At 45.0% G+C, this 17845-nt stretch overlaps 4 protein-coding genes and 2 long non-coding RNA genes across 7 annotated transcripts in view; 3 read left to right on the top strand and 3 right to left on the bottom strand.

The window, feature by feature from the left end:
- The window catches only part of LOC144697287 (uncharacterized), a 685032-nt gene that overhangs the window by 241678 nt on the left and 425509 nt on the right, over nucleotides 1-17845 (top strand). The gene's annotated exons all lie outside the window — the stretch shown is intronic.
- Nucleotides 1-17845, top strand: part of LOC144697292 (uncharacterized) — a 318255-nt gene that overhangs the window by 35310 nt on the left and 265100 nt on the right. The gene's annotated exons all lie outside the window — the stretch shown is intronic.
- The window catches only part of LOC144697369 (uncharacterized), a 240069-nt gene that overhangs the window by 51607 nt on the left and 170617 nt on the right, over nucleotides 1-17845 (bottom strand). The window lies entirely within an intron of this gene.
- LOC144697361 (uncharacterized) overlaps nucleotides 1-17845 on the top strand; it is a 392999-nt gene that overhangs the window by 269531 nt on the left and 105623 nt on the right. The gene's annotated exons all lie outside the window — the stretch shown is intronic.
- The window catches only part of LOC144697353 (uncharacterized), a 258803-nt gene that overhangs the window by 221309 nt on the left and 19649 nt on the right, over nucleotides 1-17845 (bottom strand). The window lies entirely within an intron of this gene.
- On the bottom strand, nucleotides 405-13975 carry LOC144697958 (uncharacterized). Its single transcript, XM_078569911.1, has 3 exons — nucleotides 13410-13975; nucleotides 12455-12488; nucleotides 405-1007 (listed from the first exon to the last, which is right to left on the bottom strand). The coding sequence occupies exons 1-3, from the start codon at nucleotides 13973-13975 to the stop codon at nucleotides 405-407; spliced, it is 1203 nt and encodes a 400-aa protein (XP_078426037.1).

The raw sequence follows: 17845 nt of genomic DNA, 5'->3' as shown, positions 1-17845 counted from the left end.
CCAAGCTAGGTAAACCCTCCAGCCTTCTCTCCCCTCACCAATTCCAAGTGAGCTGCAAACTACACAACTACCTTCTGTGAGAAACACCCAGATAAATTAAACAAAAGAACCTTCGAACCACTACAGACCATCTCCATGGCAGTTGGGAGGTTCCAAACAGAAATGCAAACAAAATGTATTTTAGCTTCAAATATCCTTTGATTCTGTGATCCATGTGAAATATGAAATTAGATTTTCGCTAAAGTCTCAAACAGCATCAGCCACTGGGAGCAAAGTCGTGTGATCGGCCAGTCCAGCAGAAATAAACTCTCCGACACTCCCACTTCACCAACTGTCAGAATGAACATGGTTCAGTCCTGGATGTGATTAACAGCAACAATAACAGCAGAATCCAACCCCTGGAATCACTTGTGAACTCGCTGGTGTTTCAGCAGGTTGGATGAATCACTGAATCTCTTCCCACACTCAGAGCAGGTGAACGGTCTCTCCCTGGTGTGAACTCGCCGATGTGTCAGCAGATGGGATGACTGAATGAATCCCTTCCCACACTCAGAGCAGGTGAACGGCCTCTCCCCGGTGTGAATTCGCTGGTGTTCTTGCAGGGTGGATAGCTGACCAAATTCCTTCCCACACTCAGAGCAGGTAAATGGCCTCTCCCCGGTGTGAACTCGCTTGTGTGTCTGCAGGTGGCAGAACCGACTGAATCCCTTCCCACACTCAGAGCAGGAGAACGGTCTCTCCCCGGTGTGAACTCGCTGGTGTGTCAGCAGATTGGATGAATCACTGAATCCCTTCCCACACTCAGAGCAGGTGTAGGGCCTGTCCCCGGTGTGAACTCGCTGGTGTGTCAGCAGATTGCATGACTGAGTGAATCCCTTCCCACACTCGGAGCAGGTGAACGGCCTCTCCCCAGTGTGAACTCGCTGGTGTATCAAGAGGTTCCATGACTGAGTGAATCCCTTTCCACACTCGGAGCAGGTGAATGGCCTCTCCCCAGTGTGAACTCGCTGGTGTGTCTGCAGGATGGATGACCTGCTGAATCCTATCCCACACACGGAGCAGGTGAATGGCCTCTCCCCAGTGTGACTGCGCCGATGAATCTCCAGATCAGACGGGGCGCGAAATCCCTTCCCACAGTCCCCACATATCCACGGTTTCTCCATGGTGTTGGTGTTCCTGTGTCTCTCCTCGATCAAAGATCAGTTGAAGCCTCGTCCTCACACAGAACACGTGAATGGTCTCTTTCCGCTGTGATCGGTGTGATTTTTTTTCAGTATGTGTAACTGGTTAAAGCTCTTTCCACAGTCAGTGTTCTGGAACACTCTCACTCGGGTGTGTGGGTCTCGGTGCTTTTCCAGTCACCCTGATGCTTAAAACCTTTTGAAGCAGCCACAACAGACAAACGTTTCTTGTTCTAAATTCAAACGCTGATTATTTTCAGGGCCCAATGAATCGAGTGACTCTGTCAGATCTTGACATCTGGTTTGAGATTTCTCTCTGTAAATCCTCCCCTTATAATAGCCTGCAAAAGGAATATACAAAAGTCACCACTGTCAGTACAAGAAAGAAATTCAGAACAGGCAATTCTAGTTTCTGTGGCACATTATTTCCCCAAAAGCTGTAAATCTCCATCCCACACACCCTCCCTCCATTCTCACTCTGCTGTACCTAATATACACCCTCCCAATTCTCCTGAAGATAACCATTCATATTGCTTGTCTGATCCACGCTCACCGTTTCCTGTCCAGGATACAGGAATCATAAGAAATAGAAGCAGGAGGAGGCCATTCAGCCCATCGAGCCTGCTCACCCAATTGAAATAGGCTTGGTTCATCAAGATCATGGCTCATCTGGCTGTGTCTTTAACTCCATTTTACTGCCTGTTCCCCATAACCCTTGACTCCCTTGTCAATCAAAACTCTGTCCAACTCAGCCTTGAATATATTCAATGACCCACTTCCACTGCTCTCTGGGGAAGAGAATTCCAAAGACGAACAGCCCTCTGAGAGAAGATATTCCTCCTCATCTCCGTCTTAAACAACTTATTTTTAAACTGTGTCCCTATTTCTAAACTCCCCCATGAGTGGAAACATCCTCTCAGCATCTACCCTGTCAAGCTGCCTCAGAATCTGATATGTTTCAATAAGATCACCTCTCATTCTTCTCAACTCCAATTTGTATAGGCCCAACCTGCTCAATGTTTCCTCATAAGACAATCCCTTCATCCCAGGAATCAGCTGAGTGAACCTTCTCTGAACTGCTTCCAATGCAAGTATATCCCTCCTTAAAGAAGGAGCCCAGAACTGTACACAGTACTCAAGGTGTGGTCTCATCAATACCCTGTACAGCTGCAGTAAGACTTCCCGACTTTTATACTCCATCCCCCTTGCAATAAAGGCCAACATTCCAATTACCTTCCTCATTACTTGCTGTACCTGCATACTGACTTTTTGTGATTCATGTACAAGGACACCCAGATCCCTCTGCACTGCAGCATTCTGCAGCCTCTCTCCAGTTAAATAATATACCATTAGTCAAGAAGGGTAGTAGGGATAAACCAGGTAATTACAGGCCAGTGAGTCGAACATCAGTGGCAGGGAACGTATTGGAAAACATTCCAAGGGACAGGATTAATCTCCACTTGGAGAGGCAGGGATTAATCAGGGATAGTCAGCATGGCTTTGTCAGGGGGAGATCACGTCTAACTAATTTGATTGCATTTTTTGAGGAGGTGACTGGTTGTGTAGACGAGGGTAGTGCACTTGATGTAGTCTACATGGACTTCAGTAAAGCTTTTAACAAGATCCCGCATGGGAGAATGGTTAAGAAGGTAAGAGCCCATGGGATCCAGGGCAATTTAGCAAATTGGATACACAATTGGCTTAGTGGCAGGAGTGTACATTAATGATTTAGATGTGAATATAGGAGGTATGATCAGTAAGTTCACATAAAAGATGAAAATTGGTGGTGTCATAAATAGTGAGGAGGAAAGCCTTAGATTACAGGATGATATAGTTGGGCAAGTAAGACGGGTAGAGCAAATAGAATTTAATCCTGAGAAGTGTAAGGTGATGCATTTTGGGAGGACTAACATGGCAAGGGAATACACAATGAATGGTAGGACCCTAGGAAGTACAGAGGATCAGAGGGATCTTTGTCTACATGTTCATAGATCCCTGAAGGCAGCAGCACAGGTAGATGAGGTGGTTAAAAAGGCATATGGGATACTTGCCTTTATTAGCTGAGGCATAGAATATAAGAGCAGGGAGGTTATGTTGGAGCTGTGTAAAATGCTAGTTAGGCCACAGCTGGAGCACTGTGTGCAGTTCTGGTCGCCACAATATAGGAAGGATGTAATTGCACTGGAAAGGGTGCAGAGGAGATTCACCAGGATGTTGCCTGGGCTGGAGCATTGCAGCTATGAAGAGAGACTGGATAGGCTAGGGTGGATTTCCTTAGAGCAGAGAAGGCTGAGGGAGACCTGAGGTATACAAAATTATGAGGGGTATAGGGAGGGGTGATAGGGAGAAACGATTCCCGTTAGCGGAGGTGACAATAACCAGGGGGCGCAGATTTAAGGCAAGGGGCAGGACGTTTGGAGGGGATTTGAGGAAAGTTTTTTTCACCCAGAGGGTGGATGGAATCTGGAACACACTGGCTGAGGGGGTGATAGAGACAGGAATCCTTCACATTTAAGAAGTATTTAGATGAGCACTTGAAATGCCATAGCATACAGGGCTACGGGCCAAGTGCTGGAAAATGGGATCAGAGTAGATAGGGGCTTGACAGCCGGCATGGACACAATGGGCCAAAGGGCCTGTTTCTGTGCTGTATAACTCTATGACTCTAATATTCTACTTTTGTATTCTTCCTGCTAAAATGAACAATCTCACATTTCACACATTATACTCCATCTGCCAATTTACTCCCACTCACTCCACCTATCACCATCCCTTTGCAGACTCTTTCGGTCCTCCTCACAACTTGTTTTCCTACCTATCGTTGCATCATCAGCAATTTTTACTACAATACAGTCAGTTCCTTCATCCAAGTCATTAATATGGATTGTAAATAGTTGAGGCCCCAGTACTGATCCCTGCAGGACTCCACTGCTTACACGTTGCTAACCTCAAAGTGACCCATTTACCCCAACTCTCTGTTCCCTGTTAGTTTGCCAATCCTCTATCCATGCTAATATATCACCCCAACACCATGAGCTCTTATCTTGTGCAGTAACCTTTTATGTGGCCCCTTAGAGAATGCTTTTTGAAAATCCAAATGTGTGGCATCTACTGGTTCCCCAATGAGAGATGTTAGACTGACTGGTCTATAGTTTCCTGCTTTCTGTCTCCCTCCTTTCTCAAATGGCTGTGTTACATTTGTGGTTTTCCAATCCGCTGGGACCTTCCCAGAATCTCGGGAATTTTCGAAGCTGACAAACAATGTATCCACTATCTCTGCAGACACTTCCCTTAAGACCTGAAGAAGGAGGCCATCAGGTCCCGGAGACTTGTCAGCCGTTAGTCCCATTAGTTTTCCTGGGACTTTTGCTCAAGAGATCATGATTGTTTTAAGTTCCTCCTTCTTTTGTCCCCTGCTTTTCTACTATTCTTGGGATACGCTTTGTGTCTTCCACTGTGAAGACAGATACAAAAGACATGTTCAAAGCCTCTGCCATTCCCATCCTTCTGACTATTAATTTCCCAGTTTCATCCTCTAAGGGATCAAGGCTCACTTTCACTATTCTTTCCCTCTTCGAGAAGATTTTACCATCTATATTTATATTTCTTGCTAGTTGTCAGTCATACTCCAGTTCTGTCTCTTTTTTTGTTCATGATGCTTTGCTGGTGTCCAAGATTTTTCCAAACTTCTGGCCCATCACTAATCTTTGCAGCATTGAAAATCATCACCCAGTCTGCTAGTCTTAAATATATGCCTGTGCCTATAATAATGGGCTAAGTGTAATATACAGTACAGGATTATTTGAAAAGAGATATAGTTGGGATATGAGGAAGAACAGTATTTTGGCAGCAGGTGGTCATGTCCTGGAACTCGCTGCCTCTGAGGCTGGTGGAAGTGGAAACAATCAATAATTTCAAAATAAAATTGGTTGATCACCTGAAGGAAATAAACTTGCAGGGGAACGGGGATAGAGAGCGGGATTGGGACTGTCTGGATTGCTCCACAGAGAGTCGGCATGGACTCATGTTGCTGAATGGACTCCGTCTGTGCCTTAATGACTCTTTGACTGGAAATATGTAATGTGCCTACAGTACTATATTACAAAACTAGAAATAATAAATTAACTTTATTACAGAACCATAAATAATATATTTAATATTGACCATATAACAACACTAGACATATCTCTGTCCTAAGATAAAAGCAAAATACTGTGGATGGTGGAAATCTGAAACAAAAACAAAAATAGCTGGGAAAACTCAGCAGGTCTGACAGCATCTGTGGAGAGGAAGACAGAGCTAACGTTTCGAGTCCGTATGACTCTTCATCAGATCATCTTCATCATCAGATAGCTCTGTCCTATATTAATTTACTGTCCCCTTAAATGTCAGCCATCTCCCTGGGAAACCACCCCTTTAATTGTGAACATTAGGAAAGAGACCATCCTTTTAGCCAGACAAATAAATGTGTCAAGCTGAGGGGACAAAGGATGTCAATGTCTTTAAGAGAGGGAGAGAGACCTGGGCCAACCTTTCCAGAGTCTGCACCCTCCCTGGATTCACTTCCTTTCCCTTCAGTTCCTGCAAGTCAACAATTTCCCCCCAGAATGAGAAAAGAAATGGAAAGGGGAGAAAAGAAAGTGTTTTACTCACAGATGTTGGACACAGGAGGAAGTTTTAGTCTGTTTGAAGCTCAGTCTTCATTCACACAAAGCCCGCGCTCCGATTGGCTGGAGGACCAGAGTCCTTCCGGTCCTCCCACTCTTCCTATTGGCCGGTCCCTCATCATGTGTGAAGGGGGCGGGCTCACTCCCCGCACATGCGCAACTTCCCCTCTCCCGGGTTCTCCGAGCGGCTTCTCGCTCTGGCCGGAGCCGTCAGCCGGTTACAAAATAAAAACAGAATTACCTGGAAAAACTCAGCAAGTCTGGCAGCATCGGCGGAGAAGAAATCAGTCAACGTTTCGAGCCCTCATGGCCCTTCAGCAGAACCGGTTGCCTGGAAACCTTGGCTCGAGGATGCGGAGGGGGAGAGGGAACAATGGGTGGGGGCGTGCCTGACCTGCAGAGGAACCCGAAATCGTCACCGCGGAGCAGTGTGATTCGTATTGGCTGATTCAGGCAGGGTTCCATTGTGGACGTCACAATGCGGAAGTTGGACAATGAGCTTCAGACTAAAACTTCCTCCTCTGGGCAATACCTGTGAGGAAATCAATGTTTCCCCCTTTCGCTTAATACATCAAGACCAGACTATTGTTTGCCTTTGAATCTAGAAGGAGAAATGTTTGTCCGTTCTGTCAGCTTCAACAGGTTTTAAACATCAGTGTGACTGGAAAAGCACCGAGACACACACACCCGAGTGAGAGTGTTTCCAGTGCACTGAGTGTGGAAACAGCTGTCACCAGTTACACAGCCTGAAGAAACATCGCATCATTCACAGCGCAGGAGAGTGTACACGTGTTGCGTATGTGGACCCCTCAGTTAATTACTGAACCTGGAAAGACACGAGGACAACTGCACCATGGAAAGACCGTGGAAATGTGGGGACTGTGAGAAGGGACTCATATCCCCAACAAAGCTGAAAATTCATCGACGCAGTCACACCGGGGAGAGGCCGTTCACCCGCTCCGTGTGTGGGAAGTGATTCACTCATTCAACCCACCTGATGAGACACCAACGAGTTCACACCGGAGAGAGACCATTCACCTGCTCTGATTGTGGGAAGGGATTCAGTGAATCGTACAGCCTGCTGTCACACCAGCGAGCTCACACCGGGGAGAGGCCGTTCACCTGCACCGTATGTGGGAAAGGATTCACTCAGTCTTCCAGCCTGCTGATACACTATGTCAATCACACCAATGAGAGACCCTTTAAATGCTCTGACTGTGCGAGTAGCTTCAAAAGCTCTCGGGAACTGATGTCCCACCAGCGTTTTCACACTGAGGAAAGACTGTTCAGATGCTCTCACTGCACAAAGAGGTTTCGAAGCTCATCCAACCTGCGGGAACACCAGCGAGTCCACACAAACGAGAGACCATTCACCTGCTCTGAGTGTGGGAAAGGATTCATTCAGCTTTCCAAATTGCAGATACACCAGCGAGTTCACACTGGGGAGAGGCCATTCACCTGCTCAGAGTGTGAGACGCGATTCACTCACTTCTCCAGCCTGCTGAGACACCAGCGCATTCACACCGGGAGAGGCCATTCACCTGCTCAGGGTGTGGGAAGGGATTCAATGATTCATCCAATCTGCTGACACACCAGCGAGTTCACAAGTGATTACAGGAGTTGGATTATGCTGTTATTGCTGTTGTTAATCACATCCAGGACTCAACCATGTTCATTCTGACAGTTGGTGAAGTGGGAGTGTCGGAGGGTTTCTTCCTGCTGGACTGGCTGGTCTCACCACTATGCTTCCAGTGGGCTGATGCTCTTTGAGCCTGGGAGTGCACATTTCCACTGAAATGATCCACAAAAGCTGATCAAGTACATTTTACCCTGTATAGTAAATAATGCTTTTCCTACCACTGCAGTTAGATCCAAAATAAATACCTTGGTCTCTGTTCCATTGAGTCTACATCACAGAGCCAGGCCAGTTGGCTCAATTGGTCTCTGTCAGTATTTATGCTCCACAGGAGCCTCCACCCATCTCTCTTCATCTCCCCCATCAGCATATCCTTCTATTCCTTTCTCCCTCATGTATCTATTTCGCTTCCCCTTAAATGTATTCATGCTGTTCACCTCAACCACTCGCTGTGGTTCCACATTCTCACCATTCTCTGGGCAAAGAGGTTTCTCATGAAATCCCTATTGGATTATTGAACCCCTTCATAATCTTAAAGACTTCCATCAGGTCACCCTTCAGTCGTCTCTGGTGCTGCTCTTCAGGACTAATTCTGCTTCCCTCCGGTGTCAGAGTCCAGACTCAGGTTGCACTTGCATTTTATCTGCAGCTTTCATGTGAAGCAAAACCATGACCAGGTACTTGCTCCACAGGGAATGGGCTGCAAACCTATCCCCCGCCCTGCTCGTACAACACGCTGCTACTCTTGCATCTTGCTCGTCTATTCCTCCCACCCAAGAACTAGGAGCAGCTGCTACATCATTAATAAGCTGAGAATTGTGGAAAATCCATTGTCGACTCTGTAGGATATCGGATTTCAAACTGGCCTCTGGGATCTCGGAGGGTTTCACAGGGTCACCAGATCTGGGATCCGATTTATTACAAGCGTGGAGTGGTGCACCTTGTGAGTGCCACAATCTATATTTTCTGTACTTACTGACTCATTATCTATTTCAGTCGATGTTTGCTGATTTAAATATGAAAACAATCTGCAATTGGGTAACTGCCTTTGGAGAATGTGTCAGGATTGACGGGGTCTCTCCCACATAGTGAATCATAATAAAGCAGCCCTGCTGGACTGGTGTCCCATCCACCACCCATACATAGTAGCAGCCAGTGTGTACCATCCACAAGATGCACTGCAGCAACTCCCCAAGGCTCCTTTTACACCATCTTCCAAACCCACGACTTCTACCACCTAGAAGGACAAGGGCAGCAGACGCATGGGAACATCACCACCTGCAAGTTCCTCTGCGAGCCACTCACCATCCTGACTTGGAAATATATCCCCGTTCATTCACTGTTGTTGCCTCAAAATCCTGGAATTTCCTCCCTAACAGCACTGTGGGTGTCCCTACAACACTTGGACTGCTGTGGTTCAAGAAGTGGCTCAAACCACCTTCTTAAGGGTAATTAGGGATGTGCAATAAATGCTGGCCTAGCCAGCGACGCCCACATCCCAATAAAGAACAGAAATAGTCTTTGGTTCTGAGCTGCTCCCCATGACAAGCAAGAACAAACAGGCCACGCTGCCCCATTCACTAACTTGAATACACCCATTATCTGTTCATCTCTTCCTGAGCCTGACTGGCTTCTGCTGCCTCGCTCTGTGTGGAGCTTCTCACTGACCATTTCTGGTCATTTTCCTCGCCAGGGACCAAACTAGCATGTTAACATCCCGGTCGGGACTGTTAGTGGTTAAGAGAGAAATCTCAACACCCAGTAATTAACTGAAAGAACTAGGCCACAAAATTTCATGTTTATAAACAAATACAAACTTTATTGTTTGTGATCCAAATAAAAGTTAAACAAATTAAGCACTCCTATCTTTACACTATAGTTTATATCTGCGTATGCTATGAATCCAGTTTTCTTTTACTCCCTCCCCAAGAGTTCCCTTACCTTACAAAATACTGAAGGTTCATTCACTTTCCTTAGAGAACAACCCAAAGGTATGCCACAGCCCTCTGGAATTTACTTTGATTTGTCCCCAGTTTCCCAGCCTGGCACTCAGACTTCCAGAGCTCTTTCTCTCTGTGAGGGTTCCACTGCCTTCTTGAGCTGACTTTGGACAGACCAACTGCTTTTTCCCAGTCGGCTCCCACAGCTTCTTCACAGCTCTGTCCAAGCTCACTGTTCAAGCTGACTGCTATCCGCCTCGAGCCTTTCACCCTGGGCACCAGTGGAAATTTCTTCCTCCAGCTTCAAGCTGGGCAAATCTTTCAGTCTCATTCCCTCTCATACAAACTCCAAGTGGGCTGCAGCCTCCACAAGACCAACAACTCATTCTTATGTTGGTCAAAATCTTCCTTGGCCACTTTGAGAATATCACTCAGATGCTTTTTATGTTCAATATTTGATATTCTTGTTTGGTCTGATCTTTACACAATTTGTAATCTTTCAGTTTTTCCTCACCCTGTACAGGGTTAATTTTAATTAACTCTTTGTGGGTGATGTCGACAGCTTCTCCATTTTGGAATTTTATTTTTCCTTCTAACACTGAGTCTTCCGCTCAATTCACAAACCACATCCTTTTGAAGTTTTAAACGGTCTTTTGTGAACAATGCTTTGTCTGAACTCCTGCTGTTGTATCCTGTACTGTTTCTGCACTGGCAAGCACATTTCATTCAACATTAGGTGTTATTAACCCCCAGGGTCACTTTGAGGTCTTAGTCCTTTCTGTTGAGAATTTTTAATTTGAGTTTCTGGAGACACATTTGCTGCCTCTATACTGTCCATTACTGGATACATCTGTATTTTTACTTGAATCAGTCCTTTTCCCAGCTCGCTTACAAATAGGCGAGGGAGCTTTCACTCAAGGGATAACATCTGAACTGTGGCACACCGGCCCAGGTTGTGGAAACTCTATCCTGCTCGCTATATCATTTCCCAATATAAAATCCGTGATTAATTTGGAAACAACACCAACAGTAACAGACTCCTTTACCAGATCACAATTTCAATTCACTCCAAACAATGGGGATAGACACACACTTCCCATCAACACCCTGTATTAATAGATTTTTATTCACTGAACATTTTGAACAAAGGTCTTAATTTTTTACTAACAATCAGCTCTGAGCTAAACCAGTATCTCTCAGGATAACAATCTTTTGAGGCTCTTTCACGGACAAAAATTTGTTGACTTCCCCTTCAAATATAAATCCTTCATAATCCCTCATGTGTCTATTGTCACCCATGGTAAATACATTAGAAGGTATTGATTTCTCACATGCTTCCCTCTTTGGTACACCTTCATTTGCCAAAACCTCAGGTTTACTTTTTAATCTCCAACAATTAGCTTTTAAATGTCCAACCCAATGTCAATGAAAACATATCGGTCCTTTTGATTCACTTGCATCTTCTGCACTATCTTTTTGACCACTGTGGGGAGAATCTTTTGTTTCATTTCTGCTATCTCTTTCATTCTAAATAGAGTCCCATTCATTGTCATGCGATTTAACTCTTCTGCTCCTGTATGAGTTTGCAACCAATAGTTTGCTGTCACCTTGGTGTCTGTGAGTCAAATCATTGCTACCAGCTAAAACAGCAGCTTCTCTTTTATCAAAAAAATCCTGCGGTCCTCCAGGTGTGTCCTAATAGCTAAAGGAACGCTGTTTTTAAATTCTTCCATTGATACCACTTCCCTCACAATTTTCAAACTCTGTTCAATTTCCACTGCTCGAAACCACCTGTCGAACAACATTTCAATTTCCCTCGCAAATTCTAGGAATGGTTGCGTCAATCTTTTCCTCAAAGACTGAACTTTTAATTGATAAACTTTGACAACAAGCTCCTATGCATTAATTACCACAGATTTAATCATCTCATAATCTGAAGAATGCTCTTCTGAAAGACTTGAATAACCATCCATTTCTTTTCCCATCAACACACTTTGCAAAATAAGAGTCCATGTCTCTTTTGGAAACCCTAACCTTGAAGCAACTTTATCAAATGAGATGAAATAACTTCCAATTCCATCCTCAGTGAAATTAGGCACTAGGCAAATAGAGCAAAATCAAAACTCAAAGTGGAACTTCACCCATTGTCTAAACTATTAGGTCCTGTTTCACACTGTTTAATTCTTTTCTCTCTTTGAAGCTCTCTGTCTCTTTTTTCGATCTCTTTCTTCACTTTCTAGTTTTCTCTTTGGCATTCTCATTCAAACTTCCGCAATTCCATTTCTTTTGATCTTTTTCATTTTCCTGGCTTTCATGCTCAAGGTTTTGCTTTTCTCTATCCCTTTGGGATTATCATTCAAGTTGTTTCATCTGAATTCTAGGCAACTCAACTGGATTGTTAGCTGGATGAGGCTTTCCTTTTACAAATTCCAAATGCTGTGCTATTGCCTCAACTATTTCTGCTTTATTAACTGTATCAATTGTTGCAAAACACCCAGGGACAAACCTTCTCCCTCAAGACATATTAGCAATTAACAAAGCCATTCTGCTTCTCAATAAATACATTAAAGTTCACTATGAAATCTGGTTGGCCCAAACTTTCGCAAAGCCTCGTGCACCAGTATCAGTCGGTGGATTCAAAATCTTAGAGGAGCCCCAATTTTGTTATGATCCTGGTGGGGACCATTAATGTTTAAAAATAAATTCGAACCCACAATAATTAACTGAAGGAACTGCAGCACACCATTTCACAAACTTAATTGTATGTAAAAAAACATTAAAAATTAAGCACTACTAACTTAACAGTAAGGGCGGGATTTTCCGGTCCTGCCCACCACAGAACCAAAAATTCCCACACGAATCAACAGATCTTTTCCATCCCACCGGTAACAATTCCAGCAGCGGGGAAAATGCGTTCCACTTTTTAGCTCCACCCTAGAGTTCTCTGATATGTTACGAGACCTTGAAGGTTATTCACTTTTCCGACCAACGGACATGCCACAGCCCTCTGGAATTCACTTTGGCTTCTGCCCAGTGTTCCACCTTCTCTGAGTTACAAGATTTCCTAGGCATCTTTCCTTTGGCTTTTGGATAATCGACCTGTCAAAGTTTCTTTAAGACTTCATGACTGTGGAGTCCTCAGCTCAAGATTAAGTTAAGATTGGGGATCAAAGGTTACGGGGAGAAGGCGGGAGAATGGGGTTGAGAAACTTATCAGCCATGATTGAATGGGGGAGCAGACTCGATGGGCCGAATGGCTTAATTTCTGCTCCTATGTCTTATGGTCTTAAGTTTCACTGCCCTCCTGCCCTGAATTTCCACTCATTGATTTTCCCTCCAGCTGTTCTGACATCTCGTTCACAACTCTTTCCAAGCTAACTGTTCAAGCTGGCTCCTTTCTGTCGCGAGGGTAACTTCCTTTCACTGTGAGGACCACTGTAGGTTTCTTCCTCGAGCTCCAAGCTAGGTAAACCCTCCAGCCTTCTTTCCCCTCACCAATTCCAAGTGAGCTGCAAACTACACAACTACCTTCTGTGAGAAACACCCAGATAAATTAAATAAAAGAACCTTCGAACCACCACAACCCATCTCCATGGCAGTTGGGAGGTTCCAAACAGAAATGCAAACAAAATGTATTTTAGCTTCAAATATCCTTTGATTCTGTGATCCATGTGAAATATGAAATTAGATTTTCGCGAAAGGCTCAAACAGCATCAGCCACTGGGAGCAAAGTCGTGCGATTGGCCAGTCCAGCAGAAATAAACTCTCCGACCCTCCCACTTCACCAAGTGTCAGAATGAACATGGTTCAGTCCTGGATGTGATTAACAGCAGCAATAACAGCAGAATCCGACCCCTGGAATCACTTGTGAACTCGCTGGTGTTTCAGCAGGTTGGATGAATCACTGAATCTCTTCCCACACTCAGAGCAGGTGAATGGTCTCTCCCTGGTGTGAACTCGCCGATGTGTCAACAGATGGGATGACTGAATGAATCCCTTCCCACACTCAGAGCAGGTAAATGGCCTCTCCCCGGTGTGAACTCGCTTGTGTGTCTGCAGGTGGCAGAACCGACTGAATCCCTTCCCACACTCAGAGCAGGAGAACGGTCTCTCCCCGGTGTGAACTCGCTGGTGTGTCAGCAGATTGGATGAATCACTGAATCCCTTCCCACAATCAGAGCAGGTGTAGGGCCTGTCCCCGGTGTGAACTCGCTGGTGTGTCAGCAGATTGCATGACTGAGTGAATCCCTTCCCACACTCGGAGCAGGTGAACGGCCTCTCCCCGGTGTGAACTCGCTGGTGTATCAAGAGGTTCCATGACTGAGTGAATCCCTTCCCACACTCGGAGCAGGTGAATGGCCTCTCCCCAGTGTGAACTCGCTGGTGTGTCTGCAGGATGGATGACCTGCTGAATCCTATCCCACACACGGAGCAGGTGAATGGCCTCTCCCCGGTGTGACTGCGCCGATGAATCTCCAGATGAGACGGGGCCCGAAATCCCTTCCCACAGTCCCCACATTTCCACGGTTTCTCCAAGGTGTTGGTGTTCATGTGTCCCTCCTCGATCAAAGATCAGTTGAAGCCTCGTCCTCACACAGAACACGTGAATGGTCTCTTTCTGCTGTGAATGGTGTGATTTTTTTTCAGTATGTATAACTGGTTAAAGCTCTTTCCACAGTCAGTGCTCTGGAACACTCTTACTCGGGTGTGTGGGTCTCGGTGCTTTTCCAGTCACCCTGATGCTTAAAACCTTTTGAAGTAGCCACAACTGACAAACGTTTCTTGTTCTAAATTCAAACGCTGATTATTTTCAGGGCCCAAAGAATCGAGTGACTCTATCAGATCTTGACATCTAGTTTGAGATTTCTGTCTGTAAATCCTCCCCTTATAATAGCCTGCAAAAGGAGTTTACAAAAGTCACCACTGTCAGTACAAGAAAGAAATTCAGAACAGGCAATTCTAGTTTCTGTGGCACATTATTTCCTCTCTCCTTCCCCAAAAGCTGTAAATCTCCATCCCACACACCCTGCCTCCATTCTCACTCTGCTGTACCTAATATACACCCTCCCAATTCTCCTGAAAATAACCATTCATATTGCTCGTCTGATCCACGCTCACCGCTTCCTGTCCAGGATACAGGAATCATAAGAAATACGAGCAGGAGGAGGCCATTCAGTCCATCGAGCCTGCTCACCCAATTGAAATAGGCTTGGTTCATCAAGATCATGGCTCATCTGGCTGTGTCTTTAACTCCATTTTCCTGCCTGTTCCCCATAACCCTTGACTCCTTTGTCAATCAAAACTCTGTCCAACTCAGCCTTGAATATATTCAATGACCCACTTCCACTGCTCTCTGGGGAAGAGAATTCCAAAGACGAACAGCCCTCTGAGAGAAGATATTCCTCCTCACCTCCGTCTTAAACAACTTATTTTTAAACTGTGTCCCTATTTCTAAACTCCCCCATGAGTGGAAACATCCTCTCAGCATCTACCCTGTCAAGCTGCCTCAGAATCCGATATGTTTCAATAAGATCACCTCTCATTCTTCTCAACTCCAATTTGTATAGGCCCAACCTGCTCAATGTTTCCTCATAAGACAACCCCTTCATCCCAGGAATCAGCTGAGTGAACCTTCTCTGAACTGCTTCCAATGCAAGTATATCCCTCCTTAAAGAAGGAGCCCAGAACTGTACACAGTACTCAAGGTGTGGTCTCACCAATACCCTGTACAGCTGCAGTAAGACTTCCCGACTTTTATACTCCATACCCCTTGTAATAAAGGCCAACATTCCAATTGCCTTCCTCATTACTTGCTGTACCGGCATACTGACTTTTTGTGATTCATGTACAAGGACACGCAGATCCCTCTGCACTGCAGCATTCTGCAGCCTCTCTCCAGTTAAATAATATACCATTAGTCAAGAAGGGTAGTAGGGATAAACCAGGTAATTACAGGCCAGTGAGTCGAACATCAGTGGCAGGGAACGTATTGGAAAACATTCCAAGGGACAGGATTAATCTCCACTTGGAGAGGCAGGGATTAATCAGGGATAGTCAGCATGGCTTTGTCAGGGGGATATCACGTCTAACTAATTTGATTGCATTTTTTGAGGAGGTGACTGGTTGTGTAGATGAGGGTAGTGCAGGTGATGTAGTCTACATGGACTTCAGTAAAGCTTTTGACAAGATCCCGCATGGGAGAATGGTCAAGAAGGTAAGAGCCCATGGGATCCAGGGCAATTTAGCAAATTGGATACAAAATTAGCTTAGTGGCAGGAGTGTAAATGATTTAGATGTGAATATAGGAGGTATGATCAGTAAGTTCACATAAAAGATGAAAATTGGTTGTGTCATAAATAATGAGGAGGAAAGATTTAGATTACAGGATGATATAGTTGGGCAAGTAAGATGGGTAGAGCAAATAGAATTTAATCCTGAGAAGTGTGAGGTGATGCATTTTGGGAGGACTAACACGGCAAGGGAATACACAATGAATGGTCATAGATCCCTGAAGGCAGCAGCACAGGTAGATGAGGTGGTTAAAAAGGCATATGGGATACTTGCCTTTATTAGCCGAGGCATAGAATATAAGAGCAGGGAGGTTATGTTGGAGCTGTGTAAAATGCTAGTTAGGCCACAGCTGGAGCACTGTGTGCAGTTCTGGTCGCCACAATATAGGAAGGATGTAATTACACTGGAAAGGGTGCAGAACAGATTCACCAGGATGTTGCCTGGGATGGAGCATTTCAGCTATGAAGAGAGACTGGATAGGCTCGGGTTGATTTCCTTAGAGCAGAGAAGGCTGAGGGGGACCTGAGGTATACAACATTATGAGGGGGATAGGTAGGGGAGATAGGAAGAAACGATTCCCGTTAGCGGAGGTGACAATAACCAGGGGGCACAGATTTAAGGCAAGGGGCAGGAGGTTTAGAGGGGATTTGAGGAAAGTTTTTTTCACCCAGAGGGTGGTTGGAATCTGGAACACACTGGCTGAGGGGGTGATAGAGACAGGAATTCTTCACATTTAAGAAGTATTTAGATGAGCACTTGAAATGCCATAGCATACAGGGCTACGGGCCAAGTGCTGGAAAATGGGATCAGAGTAGATAGGGGCTTGATAGCCGGCATGGACACAATGGGCCAAAGGGCCTGTTTCTGTGCTGTATAACTCTATGACTCTAATACTCTACTTTTGTATTCTTCCTGCTAAAATGAACAATCTCACATTTCACACATTATACTCCATCTGCCAATTTACTCCCACTCACTCCACCTATCACCATCTCTTTGCAGACTCTTTCGGTCCTCCTCACAACTTGTTTTCCTACCTATCGTTGCATCATCAGCAATTTTTACTACAATACAGTCAGTTCCTTCATCCAAGTCATTAATATGGATTGTAAATAGTTGAGGCCCCAGTACTGATCCCTGCAGGACTCCACTGCTTACACATTGCTAACCTCAAAGTGACCCATTTACTGCAACTCTCTGTTCCCTGTTAGTTTGCCAATCCTCTATCCGTGCTAATATATCGCCCCAGCACCATGAGCTCTTATCTTGTGCAGTAACCTTTTATGTGGCCCCTTAGAGAATGCCTTTTGAAAATCCAAATGTGTGGCATCTACTGGTTCCCCAATGAGAGATGTTAGACTGACTGGTCTATAGTTTCCTGCTTTCTGTCTCCCTCCTTTCTCAAATGGCTGTGTTACATTTGTGGTTTTCCAATCCGCTGGAACCTTTCCAGAATCTCGGGAATTTTCGAAGCTGACAAACAATGTATCCACTGTCTCTGCAGACACTTCCCTTAAGACCTGAGGAAGCAGGCCATCAGGTCCCGGAGACTTGTCAGCCGTTAGTCCCATTAGTTTTCCTGGGACTTTTGCTCAAGAGATCATAACTGTTTTAAGTTCCTCCTTCTTTTGTCCCCTGCTTTTCTACTATTCTTGGGATACTCTTTGTGTCTTCCACTGTGAAGACAGATACAAAAGACATGTTCAAAGCCTCTGCCATTCCAATCTTTCAGACTATTAATTTCCCAGTTTCATCCTCTAAGGGATCAAGGCTCACTTTCACTATTCTTTCCCTCTTTGAGAAGACTTTACCGTCTATATTTATATTTCTTGCGAGTTGTCAGTCATACTCCAGTTCTGTCTCTTTTTTTGTTCATGATGCTTTGCTGGTGTCCAAGATTTTTCCAAACTTCTGGCCCATCACTAATCTTTGCAGCATTGAAAATCATCACCCAGGCTGCTAGTCTTAAATATATGTCTGTGCCTATAACAATGGGCTAAGTGTAATATACAGTACAGGATTATTTGAAAAGAGATATAGGTGGGATATGAGGAAGAACAGTATTTCGGCAGCAGGTGGTCATGTCCTGGAACTCGCTGCCTCTGAGGCTGGTGGAAGTGGAAACAATCA

Source organism: Cetorhinus maximus, chromosome 23 (genome assembly GCF_964194155.1).
Source record: "Cetorhinus maximus chromosome 23, sCetMax3.hap1.1, whole genome shotgun sequence".
NCBI classification, from domain to species: Eukaryota; Metazoa; Chordata; class Chondrichthyes; order Lamniformes; family Cetorhinidae; genus Cetorhinus; species Cetorhinus maximus.
The sequence above is the reverse complement of the archived record's forward strand: the minus strand, read 5'-3'. Positions and strand labels throughout refer to the sequence as shown.

Bases quoted from the DNA above. Each gene is read 5' to 3' on its own strand.
- LOC144697958 (XM_078569911.1), bottom strand. From the start codon at position 13,975: ATGAACACCAACACCTTGGAGAAACCGTGGAAATGTGGGGACTGTGGG. The intron at 12,489-13,409 runs GTCATCCCATCT...AAAGATGCCTAG, and splicing joins TGTGGGAAGGGATTCATTCA to GAAATCTTGTAACTCAGAGA. The intron at 1,008-12,454 runs GCAGAAGCCAAA...CAGACACACCAG, and splicing joins CAGAGAAGGTGGAACACTGG to CGAGTTCACACTGGGGAGAG.